Source organism: Eubalaena glacialis, chromosome 3 (assembly GCF_028564815.1).
Source record: "Eubalaena glacialis isolate mEubGla1 chromosome 3, mEubGla1.1.hap2.+ XY, whole genome shotgun sequence".
Taxonomy (NCBI): Eukaryota; Metazoa; Chordata; class Mammalia; order Artiodactyla; family Balaenidae; genus Eubalaena; species Eubalaena glacialis.
In genome coordinates, this window is record NC_083718.1 from 22,477,795 (window position 1) to 22,492,706 (window position 14,912).

Genomic DNA, 14,912 nt, shown 5'->3' on the forward strand with positions numbered 1-14,912 from the left:
GAGCAGCAAGCTCCTCATGCTGTAGTAATGATTCAGGACAAGGTCAGCCCAGAGTAGTGCCTACAAGCAAAGCTGAGAGGTTCTTTCCGCTGTTCCTGTTTTACTGATACTCAACATAGCACGGTTAACTCTGATCAGAATGGTGGTCAGGAAGATCTGGAACAACTGGATGATTTAAGATGTCTACAAAATGCTGTAGTGAAGAGAAGAAAGCAGGTACCTTTCGGGTTGATGGCATCAGCACGTATCTATGAGGTAACTGGTTTACTAGTGAGGATGGAACGTAAACGGCTTTACACACACATTAACAGGAGCGGCCTGTTAGGTCTTTGAAAACACGCTATTACCTTAGTGGCCAGCATTTGTTGCTGGGCCTCAATCTGTTGTTGCTGGCGAGATGCCATTTCCTGAAGTTCAGCAAGTGTCAGGTCCATCCTAGGACTATTAACCTACCAAAAAAAAAATGCAAACAATCCAACTTAGTACAAAATGATCACAGAGATTCCTCCCTCAAAGGCCTATTTATAAGCGTCACCTGAACCAATCATGACAAAATTATTTAGCCATTTTTCTTCCATAATATTAAAGAAACCATTAACTTTTATATTAATACCCACATTGACTTATTAAGATATAAAACATACTAACATACAGACCAACACTCTTCTAAGTTGTAAATTTAAATTAACTAGTTTCAATAGTCAGTGACAAAGATGGAACAATTTGGAATTACCTCGTTCTATAGTTAAATTAGGAAGGCAGTGTTTGACCATATTAAACATGATATTGGGACACTGGCAGCAAACCTAGAATACAGTCATCAAAACACCCTTTAAAACTATGACACTAGAATTTTAAAAATTCAAGAAACATTGGGTCATCAGGGACAAAGCAAGATGCCCACTCTCTAAACATCCATTGGACATGGTCCTAAGAGGTTTAACCAGTGCCACAGAACAAAAAAGTAGAAATAAACTGTATCCAGATTGAAAAGGAAAAAGTTTCTTTTCTGTCTTTACACAAAGACAACATAATCATCTATGAAGAAAATCCTATGGAATCTACAAAAAAGCTACCAGAACTAATAATTTATTTAGCAAGAATGCAGGATAAAACATCAATATGCCAAAATCAATTATATTTCTACGTATTAGCAACAACCAGAAACTGAAAAAAAAAATTTTTTTAATACCATTAACAATAGCATAAAAAACATGAAGCACTTAGGAATAAATTTAACAGAAGATGTGCCAGACCTGCACACTGAAAACTTCAAAACATGGCTGAGAGAGAGAAGACTTAAATAAATGGCGAGGTGATGCTCATGAACCGAAAAGCTCAATATTGTCAAGACGGCAATTCTTCCCAAACTGATCTACAGAGTCAACAGAATCCCAACCAAAATCCCAGCAGGGTTTTTTTGTATAAATTGACAACCAAATTCTAAAATTCCATATGGAAGTGCAAAGGACATACAATAGCCAAAACTTTGAAAAGAATGAAGTTGAAAACATACACTACCTGACTTCAAGACTTACCATGTTTCAGTAACCAATACAGTGTGTTACTGACATCATGATAGATAAATAGATCAATTGTACAGGATAGAGAGTACAAAAATAGACCCACACGTACATGGGGTAATTGATTTTAGAAAAAAAGGCAATTGAGTGGAGAAAGTTTAGTGTTTTCAACAAATACTGCTTGTACAACTGCTATCCATATACGAAAAACAAAATGAACTTTAACTCTCACACCGTATGCAAATGTTACCGCAAAATGGATCATAAACTTAGATGTAAAATCTAAAACTACAAAACTTCTAAACTGATCAATTATACTGTATTAAAATTAAGAACAAGTCACAGACTGGGAAAAATATTTGCAAATCATCTATCTAATAAAAAACTTGGATCCAGAATATATAAAGAAGCCTTAAACTCAGTAATAAGAAAGTAAACAACCCAATAAAGAAAAAATTAAGCAAAAGAGGTGAACAAATACTTCACCAAAGACAATACACAAATGGCAAATAAGCACATGATAGATGCCCAACATCATTAGACATTAGAGAAATACAAATTAAAACCACAATGTAATACCACTACGCACCTATTAGACAGCCAAAATGAAAAAGACTGACCATACCAAATGTTGGCAAGGATGTGGAAAAACTAGAACTCTCTGGCGGGGAGTGTAAAATAAAACAATCACTTTGGAAAACACTCTGGCAGCTTCTTAAAAGTTAACATACAACACACACCACTGTAAAGCAATTATACTCCAATAAAGATGTTAAAAAAAAAAAAAATGTTAACATACATCTACCAAATGACCCAACCATTCCACTCCTAAGTATTCACTCAAGAGAAATAAAAGTATATGTCCATACAAAGATGTGTACCCAAATATTCATTGTAGCTTGATATGGAGTAACTGGAAACAACCCAAATGTCCATCAACAGATGAATGGATAAGGAGTGGTATAACCAGACAATGAAGTATCTCTCAGCAATAAAAAGGAATCACTACTGATACACACAGCAAAATGGATGAATCTCAAATTAATTATCCTGAGTAAATTCAGACAAAAAGAGTACATACTGGATGGCTCCATTTATCCTAGATTCTAGAAAATATAACTAATTTGTAGTGACAGAAAGGAGACTTGCTAGCAGTTCCCTGAGGATGGAGAGGGAGGCAAGAAGGAAAGGATTACAAAAGGACATAAGGAAACGTTTGGTGGTGGTGGGGAGAGGGGGTGATGGATACGTTCATTATCTTGATTATGGTAATGGCTTCACAGGTGTACACATATGTCAAAACTTATCAAATTGTATACTTGAAATATGTGCAGTTTATTATATGACAATTATACTTCTATCGCGATGTTTTTTAAAAACCCAGTGATGGGACTTCCCTGGCAGTCCAGTGGTTAAGACTCTGCGTTTCCAGTGCAGGGGGCATGGCTTCGATCCTTGGTCAGGGAACTACGATCCCGCATGCTGCGTGGCCGAAAAAATAAATAAAAAACAAAAAACCCAGTGATAGGGAAAGATACATTGTGTCAAGATGCACTGAAATCCTGTTAATGGTTGAGACCATTTTTGTTATCCTCATATCAACCTTTCTTCACTGTAAGATAAATATGAGATCAGAGAAGAGAAACAGGAAGAATTTGGGGGGGGAAAACAAAGAATTTGGGGAAAGGCAGAGTAGAAGCAAATGTAGGTTGGAGAGAGGTAATTTAGCTAATCCTTAACAGTCTTAAAAATTCTAAGCTCTGAAAAGAAAATGCCTACAAGGAATCCCAAAGATACCTGCTAAAATTCATACGCAGTAGCAAGAGCATTAATATATCATTAATCGCTAAAAACGATGATGGCAACAAATAAAATCACCAAAAAAAAACAGATACTTCCTCAAACCTGCTCAACATTTGTTTTGTTCTGAATTTATGGTATATTCAGCATTTGAATTATTTTGACAGCCACGTGGAGATCATTAAAATTAATCGTTTTGAAGAAATAAATTTAAAATAAGCCTTTTAAAAGGGCCATCCTTAATAACCCACTGAATAAAAAAGTAACAGTGAATGAGATTTAAAGGTTAAAAAAGCAGTATCACTGTGGTCCATACACGGCATGGGTAACAATGATCACTTACGCCATTCTCCTTTCTTCGATGTTCACCCGGAACTTTTACACCATTTCTTTTTAAACTTGGATCCTGAGACCTTGGTCCGCTCACTAAGCACAAAATTCAGAAAGCAGGCATTAACACTAGAGTTGACAGATATTTTAAGTCCCAGTTCATTTCTCAGTTCTGTTGTTAATGCTCTCTGATATTTTAAGTTGAAAATATACTTAAAATGCTTTCTAGTAGCAATGAAGTTAAGGTCTTGTAATTCAGCCTGTTCTGGAAAACCTTACTTGGAACGGTGAATAAATAGTCAGCACTAGAAAATGTCACATGCTAACCATTCCCATGCGTCAGATACCACAGGAGGCAAAGTTAAGAAAATATATGTACTTCTGATTACGGGTCATTCACACCGTTTGCTTAAGTGGCTCCTCCCAGTTCTCTATTTAGTTACTCAGCAGTGAAATTGGGAATAGTTTCACTGAAAGAAATAAAAGTGAAAATTAAATCAACCCATCCTTGTACTCGTTAAAGAGTTTGTACCTTACACGGGAAGGAAGCAACTGAAAACAGAACAAGTGGCATTTCGAACATTTGGTCATTTTGCAGTAATTCCGAAGTATTATCAAGTACTTCCCCATTTATTTAAGTAAAAAAATTTCCATTTTCTTAGCTTGGGAAAATACTAATTGGAAAACACTGTGCATTCTGCTTTTTTGGCTAAAAAGAATTTTTCAAGCCCAAATATATGGGTCTCTCAGTACCACTTAAAGCATCATGAAGGGAAAATAGTCTTAAACTGATAAATTATAAGAAACAATATCAAAGAGAATTTCTTAAATATGTGAAATTAACCTTAGACCTGTACTTCCCAGAAGTTAGAAAATTTATTAAATTATCTCCCAAGAGGTTTTAGATTAAAATTTCTTTTGAATCAAATCTCTATTGTACCTGCCTGGAAGCTTAGCACAAATTTCCAGTAAATAAATATGTCTATCCTCAGGGCCACGTACCATGCTTACATCTAACTCCAATGAGTTACCTTTACTTTTAAATACTGTTCAATTCTCTGACAAAATAGCTCAGGTAACCTGTGACAATATTTCTGTAGAAGAAAAAAAAAACCTATCATTTAGGAATAACTGCTTTCTTTGTTGCCTCAAAGAAAGAGCACTCCACCAGTTTCTCCTGGGCATGTTCAGTTACATAATCAGAGTAAAAAGCAAGAGCTTTAAAATTAATGTCATATACATTCTGGGTCACAGGTCCTAGTTAAACTGGAAAAAGAATACAGTAACAGTCTCCTAATCTGTAATCTAGAAGTCTACACCACAAAGGCTGACACTGAACAGCAATCCTGTTTTATCCCAGTTTAGACACTATGTGGCACTGGTGTTTTGCGACAATGTGAAAACAGCGTCTTTATCTTCAGATTATATTTCTCACATTACAGACACACTGAAACTGCGTACTGCACTACTGAGAGGCTGTTTAATAATTTACCCAGTACGATAGAGAAAGATATTTGAACTAGTAGATGAACGGGGAAAATTCATCTAATTTACTAAAAGAAGATGTATGCAGTAATGTAAATAAAGAACGAAATAAAAATAAGATGCAGATGCCAACTTAAAACCACAAAAAAGAAGGCTGCTTTAGGAAAAAGAAAAAAAAAAAAAGCATGCTTATTTAAAATAAAATTACAGACACCAGAGACATTGAAAGGCCTGTGAGCCAGCCGGGCTGAGGTGACTCAGGTTCCACTCCTGGCTCTGCCTCTAGGGACGTGGCCCCTGACAAGTCATTTAACCCCTGAGTATCAGCCTTTCTCATCTGTAGAGTAAGAGGCCAGACTAAGTCAATTCTGGGGTCCCCCACGCTCTGAATGTCTAATTGCTGGGTACCATGTGGACATTTGTACTAAAGGAATAAAACTGAGATTCTGTGACATCTAATAATTAACCTCTGTTATCGACATTCTTACTCCCAAGAATTATATATACTGACTGAAGTCACAAACCTTCCATTTTAAAAGTTCCAACATTTTTAGAAACACCTAGTAATCCTGCTCCGACCAGCGGCTTTCCACTCAGAACAAAGCTTCCCCACAGATCTCAGACCTGAAACTGCCTTTTCTACCACGTCCTATGAGACCTCCAGGGTCACAGGGATGGCTGTGTCCCGATGTCTAGGGCTGCTTTCAGCCCACTATTTCTCCACCTCCACGTATTACCTTCTACCCTCTCCTCACTGTCATCTATAAACTCTGGTCACAACCCTCAGTCACCGCAGACGTGACCACCTGACCCCCCTGTTCTCCCCACTCCAAGTCCTGCCTTCATTCTGGATGACCTCACCATCCAAAAGCTCACCTCTCGGATCCGTGGCTTCCTGCCTCCTCTCTAATTCAGGATCATTTCATGGCCTGGTGCAGGACCACGTCACCTAGAAGTGCTCTACCCCTGAAATCTTAAATTCAGACTTTCTACTTTTTGACCATAATTTCCTCTCACTGCACCTGTGCATGAATCTGAGACTTGCAGTTTCTTAGCACTGGTCTGCTCTTGCCCTGCAGCCCCTCTGCCTTCACTTCATCCCCACCCAGCTTAGACGCCATCTCACCAACATCCTCTTCTTCCTTGTCCCACTGACTCTACTGAACTGGTCTGGCCAAACCCCAACCTTGGGTCAATCCAACCATCTCCTCTTACAACCTTCTGGGCTGCAGAGCATCACTGGAGAAAAACCACCCATGGTCTCCTGGTCTCTAGTCTCAACTGGCCTCCAGGGGACCCTGGTCCCCTAGCAGCACTCTCTCCTGTTCTCCACCATGGCTCCAACCATCACTTTCAGATGGCTGTGCCTCCTATCTCAGAGAAAACAAATGTTCTCAGATGAGAAGCCCCTCCCACTGCTCCCATAGGGAGCACACATTTACCTGCCTCTGCAAAGTTTCCCTCCTACCCAGTTAAAATGGAAGAGAGAATAAAGACGCAGACTTAGAGAACGGACTTGAGGACACGGCGGCGGGGCAGGGAAGGGGAAGCTGGGACGAAATGAGAGTGGCATGGACATATATACACTACCAAACGTAAAATAGATAGCTAGTGGGAAGGAGCCGCATAGCACAGGGAGATCAGCTCGGTGCTTTGTGACCACCTAGAGGGGTGGGATAGGGAGGGTGGGAGGGAGATGCAACAAGGAGGAGATAGGGGGGTATATGTATATGTATAGCTGATTCACTTTGTTATAAAGCAGAAACTAACACACCATTGCAGAGCAATTATACTCCAATAAAGATGTTAAAAATAAATTTTAAAAATAAATAAATAAATAAATAATGGAAGGGATACCCTTCCCCCCCCACCTCCCACTGGCTGACTTGCCCATCGAGCATTCCCTCCTTGTATTTCAACCCGCTGCTCTACTGACCCTTTCCTTCCCGCCCACATTAAAAACTGTCGTCAAACTTTTCCCATCTTCCAAGAAAACAGAACAAACAGAACCACACCCCTTTCTCCCCAGCCCCCAGTCAGGGCTTAGAAGAGCCGTCTATCCTCGCTGTTCCCACTTCCTTACCTCTCACTTACCCCCCAAATTACCTGGCTCCTCATCACGTGCTACACCCAAGCATGAAATAAAACTTCAGATCTTTGTTATGATTCATAGGATGCTACCTACCAACATCCCTGCCAGGGGGGCGTTCATGGCGAAGGAAGAACCGAACTTCACTCCTCTGACTTCCAAACCGTTGCAGGACATCAAACATTCGTTCACTATCGGCAACTGGACGTTCTAAAAGAAACGAATAAATGAGGTACAAATCATGTTATCTGCAGGTAAAAAGAAAGACGAACATATCATTTACTGTCTATCCTTCATGCAAATTATGCATTATGAATGCAGAAGTTACTTAGCATCTTACATCTTTTTTTTTTTTTTAAAAGCACCCTTAGAAAATGAAGCATCACCAACTTTCCACCCATATAATCAGGGTCAAACGTGGGTGGAGTACTGGGGGGAGGACTGGATCCGGGCCGCTAGCAGGAGCTCAGGAGTCTAATTCAGTGGCCCCTCACTAGCCATAGGCAGGCTGGGAAGCTCTGCGGGTTCCAAAGCTCCTGTCATCTATTCCATAGGACAGTCTCTGAGGTCCCTTCTAACTCTAATGGTTCTATGATTCTCTAAGTGTACAAATGAAACATTAAAAAACAGCTTTCTAAATCGCATAGTCTGTCTATTGGATTTTTTTTTTTAATTACAATTTTATAAACTACGTTAAAAAAAAAAATCAGACACATGCATTTCCAAACAAAAGCCTCTTTACTGCCCTGAAAATATGCTTCTTTGGCCCTTCTTCCAGTGAGACTGACAGTTGTCAGAACTTTTCTAGAGACAAAAAGAAGGGCATAGCTAAATACCCTAAGAAATGGGAACTTTGGGAGAAACCAGGTATCTTAAGCTCCCCTCAAAAAATCTTCCAATCTTACGGGATCTGGATATAAAAACCAAATATATTGTCTGAGGATGCAACTGTTTAAAACCAAAGAACTTCGGTAACATTGATATAATTTTTAATATAAGAAAGTTGAAACAGCCTAAGAAAACTCAATGCACTTGTCAGTAATCAAAGACACTATCTGAGTACCTTAAATAAACAACACGGGCAGAGAACGGAGCAGCCAAGGGTTCAGCAGGCAATTCTGTGAACCCCTGAACTTAATCTGCTCGGTTGCAACGAAGTACAGCTCTGGTTCTTGACATACTGAGTTGACACAGATACCCATCTCCTCTAAACCGCGGAAATTCTAACTAAGACCCCCCCGGCCAAAAGGAAACACCCATAGCTGAGTAGACACCCTCCCAAAAGAAACTCTCAGCAGACCCTCCACCTCCTCACAAAAAAAACAAAACACCACACACACATACACACACACACACTTTATTTCAAAAGAAGTGAAATCCGCAGGTTCCAGAAGCAAAGAGGGAATTCAAAGGAAGTGAAGTAACTCCAGTCCACGCTGGGTTGGACCGTCTTACAAGGTCTAGGAGCTAAGGTCCTGATGGCCTATGACGACAAAAAATCAGGCTTAGGCCAGCACACGCTGAAATACACTTCAAAGGGTCTCAAAGCCGCCTATTCACCCCATGCTCTGACCACACCAATCCCCTCATCCTGGCATCCGTGCCTACGTGACTTTGAACAAGCCATTCCTAGCATTGAGAACTGTCCCCAGCACCCTTTTCTCCTTCTGCAGATAAGCACATCCATCTATTCCTGCAGTCATCGCACTGTATGATAAACGTCTGCTGATTCCTGCTTTTACTTGAGGGCAGGACACTCTCATCTCTCTATTCCTCACAATCAAGCACAGTTCCTAGGACATTATAGGAATCCAAGAAATGTTCTCTTAGCAAACAAATGAGTGGGGAGTAAGGAAATGGAGATGGCAAATAAAAGCTACATATTTTAAAAGACTGTCAGTTAAAGGAAACGGGAAACTTGAGAAGCTAACAAAGTGGAAGCAACAAATTTACTATTTTTATTTTTTTAATTTTATTTATTCATTTATTTATTTTTGGCTGCACTGGGTCTTTGTTGCTGTGCGGGGGCTTTCTCTAGTTGCGGCTAGCGAGGGCTACTCTTCATTGCGGTGCGCAGGCTTCTCATTGCGGTGGCTTCTCTTGTTGCGGAGCACAGGCTCTAGGCGCGTGGGCTTCAGTAGTTGTGGCACACGGGCTCAGTCGTTGTGGCTCATGGGCTCTAGAGTGCCGGCTCAGTAGTTGTGGCGCACAGGCTTAGCTGCTCCATGGCATGTGGGATCTTCCCGGACCAGGGCTCAAACCCGTGTCACCTGCACTGGCAGGCGGATTCTTAACCACTGCGCCACCAGGGAAGTCCAAATTTACTATTTTTAAAATGGGGCACCTTGGGCTTCCCTGGTGGCGCAGTGGTTGAGAATCTGCCTGCCAATGCAGGGGACACGGGTTCGAGCCCTGGTCTAGGAAGATCCCACATGCCGCGGAGCAACTAAGCCCGTGAGCCACAACTACTGAGCCTGCGCTCCACAACAAGAGAGGCCGTGATAGTGAGAGGCCCGTGCGCCGCGATGAAGAGTGGCCCCCACTTGCCGCAACTAGAGAAAGCCCTTGCACAGAAACGAAGACCCAACATAGCCATAAATAAATAAAAATCAAAAAAAAAAAAAAAAAATGGGGCACCTTGAACAATTTACAGCAAAAAAGGAGGAGTTGAAAACATAACAGCTATTACTTGCTGAGAGCTAACATTAAATGTTATGCTAACAGGGGCTCTGCTAAACCCCCTTCAAATGTCAGCTCCTGGGATCCTCACACAATCCTATGCAATAGATTCAATTATTATCCCAATTCTGCAGGGAAAACACTTGAGGACTACCGAGATTAAGTACCTTGTCTCAAGTTATAAAGCAGGTAAATGAAAGAGACAGGATTTTGATACCTAAGACCTTGATCTTAATCACACCATACAAACAACCCTCAAATGAATTATGAATTCACTGTAAGCAATCAAAGCCCCAAAGGATTTTTCATGGAACATTTCAAGGTAATTCTAAAACATATCTGAAAAAGAAAGTACACAAGACTACTACAGGATAACAATGAAATAAGCACTTGCCTTACAATACCAAACCTTTTATAAAACTATAGTAATTAAAACTATTTGGTCCTATCATAAAACTAGAAGAAAACAATAAAAGTAACTGACTAAAGCTTATAGAAACATAACTTCATACGAGATATAACAAGAATTCAAAGTGACATTTCACATCAGTAAGGAAAAAAACAGCTGTTCAATAAGACACTTAAAAAAATTCGTGGGGGACTTCCCTGGTGGTGCAGTGGATAAGACTCCGCACTCCCAACGCAGGGGGCCCGGGTTCAATATCTGGTCAGAGAACTAGATCCCACATGCATGCCGCAACTAAGAATTCACGTGGCACAACTAAGGAGCTGGCAAGCCACAACTAAGGAGCCCATGTGCTGCAACTAAGGAGTCCGCCTGCCGCAACTAAGACCGGCGCAACCAAATAAATAAATAAATAAATAAATAAATAATAAAAAAATTCACGGGATTTCCCTGGCGGCGCAGTGGTTAAGAATCCACCTGCCAATGCAGGGGACACAGGTTCAAGCCCTGGTCCGGGAATATCTCACATGCCACGAAGCAACTGTGCGCCACGGTTGTGACACTGTGCACCACAACTAAGCCTGTGCTCTAGAGCCTGCGAGCCTCAACTACTGAGCCTGTGTGCCACAACTACTGAAGCCCATGTGCCTAGAGCCCATGCTCTACAAGAGAAGCCACCGCAATGAGAAGCCCGCGCACCGCAATGAAGAGTAGCCCCCACTCACCGCAACTAGAGAAAGCCTGAGCGCAGCAACGAAGACCCAACGCAGCCATAAAAAATAAATAAATTTATTAAAATAAATAAAAGAATTCCATCAATAATCAAAAACAAGGAGACCATGCCAGGCTCCCAGAAAAAAAAAAAAGTTTCAACTCAGAGAGTGAGCCTTGGCAAAGAGAAAGAACACTTCTTACTCTAAGAAAATCAGCCAGAAGGGTAGGCACGCATGCAGAGAAACCTGAGGTAAGTACAGAGGAAGGAAACTGAGGAAGCTCACAATGCATGGTTTCAATCATCTTGGGAAAGTAATTTGCAGAATGCAAGGAGGCCACCAGAGCAACTAGAAGCTCATTTATTCATTCAGTAAATATTTATTGAGCACTCCCTCTGAGCTGGGGTGCAGCAAGGAACAAGACAAGCAGGTCTCTGCTCTTAGGGAGTTTACATTCTTGTGCGTGTGTGTGAGGCTACGGGGATTAAAGAGGCAATAAACTAATAAACACACACAAAAAAACAGACAGACGCATCTCATGCAGAGGATTAAATCAGGATGGAATTGTATAACAGAGAACCTCATGCCTGCTTTAGTAGGAAGCTCAGGAGAAGCATCTCTGAGGAGGCAATGTTTCAGCTGCAATCCAAATGACCAGAAGGAACCAGCAATGACAAAATCTGGAGGGAGAGCAATAGAGAAAGTGGGAACAGCTGGTGCCACTGGCTCTAAGGCGGGAAAGAGCGTTGTTTACCCAGGAATATAAAAAAGCTGCAGGAGGCAGGCAAGGAGGAAAAAGGTACCAGATGACATCAAAGAACTCACAATCTCAGATCAAGACTAAGTAGAAGAGAAAGCCATCAAAGAGTTTAAACAGGAAAGTCGAACTATCAGATTTTTATTTAAAAAGGATCACTTGGGTTTCTTTATGGGAATGGTCTAATCTAGCTCCTATGTGAAGTAAGCAATTCAGGGAGAGGGTAGAAGACCTTCCTGAACACCCAGCTGTAGGGAAGTCAACGGAAGATGAATAAGAGGACTCGCCTGGCAAGCAGTGGGCGCTCAGCTGGAGTCACATACCGTGAACGGTGTGAATGCAATGAACACAGTGGGAAACTTGTGCTGGGACACTGCACCCCCAGGGGAGAAAAAGGAAACAATGGGAGCTCACCCAGGCTGTACAGAAACAAAGCAGAAATCATGAAAAATTATTCCCGCATCTACAAACTCCTAAGGGGCCAAAAAGAAACCAGGCTGTCCCATTTCGGGGCTCCAAAGAACTAAGTAAGGGGGTCGATGTCAAGGCTTAAAACAATGTCTATGTCTCCTGCCACCACAGTAACTCAACACCGAAGAGCTTTCCCGAAAAACCTACAAAACCTCAGAGAGGGCAAAACAATCAGGACGCCTCAAATTCCTAATTAAGTGCAGCTTAAGCATACAAGAAACACTTGTGAGCACTATACATTTTACCATAACACCCCAGAAGCTTCCACCCTATGTATCAGCTGCCTATCTTCTGACCTTTTATACTGTAGTGTCTCCGGTGTCTTGCAGAAAAAGAAAACAGCAAAAAGCCTTTGTAGGTCTCAACGGAACTGGACTGAGAGCACTACCTCTGATGGGCACCCTATCCTGCAGTTTCTCCACGGATACACGCGTGCGGCACACCGCGCCTCGTCTAAAACCGATGATAATGAAAGATGGCACGACCAAAGCAGGCATACCGGAGCCGCACCACACTTCAGCCAGGTGGCAATCGCTCTCGCCAGGTTCCTTGCAGAGATCCACCACATCTCTGCAGACGGTTTCCGGAGTAACTGGGACTTCCGTGAAGTGCTGCTCGTTGCTGCTGAGGTACACGGTGAGAAACATCTGGAAACAAAAGGAGAAACACAACAGTTATCAGTACTGTCTACGCGGGTGCTGGTCACTTTTTACTCACCTCGGATTCCTTTCCCCAGATGGTCTCAGTCGAAGTGCAAATGCACAACAGGACCGTCTGGCTGTTCCCTGGCCTGAGGAAGGGAGGGACCTGGAGCTCGGCCGATGGACACCAGCCCGCCCCCTTCTCCTGGCAGCGCCTGCAGAGCCCTTGGGGATCCCCGGAGCACAGTCAAATCAGTGCACACAGAAGGTCGTATTAAATTTTCCTCTGGGAATTCCCTGGCAGTCAAGTGGTTAAGACTACGTGCTTCCAATGCAGGGGACGTGGGTTCAATGCCTGGTCAGGGATCCCACATGCCGTGTGGTACGGCCAAAAAAAATCTTCCTCTGACATTTTATTCATGTTATTTGTTTACCAAATACTTAAGTAGTTCTTAGTATCATGTGCCAGACCCATACTACAAATAGATCTTCTTATCAATCCTGTGAAGATGATTAGGGGATGATGATCTCACACACACACACACACACACACACACATTTATGCAAAGCCTCTTTTGGGAAGGATACACAAGAACAAAACATGTGTTGCTTCTGAGGGTGGGGATGTCTTTTTTTATAAAAAAGAAAAGATGCAGTATCTACTTTTACTGGCAGAAAGACTGCTATTGAGTTTTATTTATTTATTTATTTTTGGGTCTTCATTGCTGTGCGCAGGCTTTCGCTAGTTGCGGTGAGCGGGGGCTACTCTTCGTTGTGGTGCACGGGCTTCTCACTGTTGTGGCTTCCCTTGTTGTGGAGCATGGGCTCTAGGAGCACGGGCTTCAGTAGTTGTGGCATGTGGGCTCAGTAGTTGTGCCTTGCGGGCTCTAGAGCTCAGGCTCAGTAGTTGTGGCGCACGGGCTTAGTTGCTCCGCGGCATGTGGGATCTTCCCAGGCCCAGGGCTCAAACCCGTGTCCCCTGCATTGGCAGGCGGATTCTTAACCAGTGCGTCACCAGGGAAGCCCGATACTGCATCTTAAAGACACTGCTACTAAAGAATTCAAGTTTTAAAAAAGTAAATAAAAATGCATGACAATTAAAAAAAGGAAGACAAGTTTTCATACCTATTAAATAACCAAAAAAAAAACCCAAACAAAAAAACCATTGTTAATTCCCAGTACTGAAGAAACTGAGTGAATCAACAAACAAATTGATGGCGGCAATGCAAGTCGGCACACTCCCATGCTCATTCACTCAGTGAGGACCTATGCTGGGAAGATTAGTGTGTATCAGGATAAAACAAAACAATAAACAAACAAAAAAACCAGACAACTTGAAAGCATAATCCCACTGTGAGAATTTATCCTGTGAAAATAATTCTAATCAAAGAGAATACAAAGCCTGTGAAACATGAACTTGATGGGCCATTATACATTCTGCAAAAATAATTAATGAGACTATGCCAAACACTGGGGGAAACTGGGGTTTTAAGGCTCTAACAAAGCAGAATGAGTAGGATCTGCACGGTGATCACACTGACACAAGGACATCATACGACAGCTGCAGCACCTGCCAACAGTCAGCCACACAGCTTCCCATCCAGCTTAAACCTCTCTGCCCATTACCCCAGAAGTGAGACAGATGCATTAGGCTCTTCTTTTTTTTGGGGGGGGGAAGGGGGGAAGGAGGTAGAAGGCAGTGCCTCATGGAAACTATGATGGAAACTGGCTAAAACAGCAGACTGGGTGCCTCAAGGATCCGGTCCAAGTAAGGGGAGAAGACGACATGCACAAGAGAAGACGGCCCACTGGGTCAGCGGGCTCAGCCCCCGGGGGCTTCCCACCTCCTCCCTGCACTAAAACCATGATTTCTTAAGGTAAGCCAAGTCTCCACTTCCTGCAACCAAAACTCTTTAACTCACATAAACATGTGTAACATAGAAAGTAACCCCCAAAACTAGAAAACACGAGAAGGGTACTCATTACAGCTAGAGGGTAACCCAGAAAAAAAAGTTTAA

At 42.1% G+C, this 14,912-nt stretch overlaps 1 protein-coding gene across 3 annotated transcripts in view; it reads right to left on the reverse strand.

Annotated features, from left to right (window-relative positions):
• TP53BP2 (tumor protein p53 binding protein 2) overlaps positions 1-14,912 on the reverse strand; it is a 61,674-nt gene that overhangs the window by 22,490 nt on the left and 24,272 nt on the right. The window contains exons 1-5 of one of the 3 annotated variants that reach the window (XM_061187330.1): positions 12,971-12,981; positions 12,753-12,900; positions 7,324-7,437; positions 3,667-3,749; positions 348-449 (exon numbers count right to left, since the gene is read on the reverse strand). In XM_061187330.1, the coding sequence (XP_061043313.1) occupies positions 348-449; positions 3,667-3,749; positions 7,324-7,437; positions 12,753-12,900 (447 nt within the window). In that variant the 5' untranslated portion in view covers positions 12,971-12,981. Of the gene's footprint in view, positions 1-347; positions 450-3,666; positions 3,750-7,323; positions 7,438-12,549; positions 12,715-12,752; positions 12,901-12,970; positions 12,982-14,912 lie in introns of those variants that run through there. The other 2 variants (XM_061187329.1, XM_061187331.1) reach the window with 2 other exon arrangements.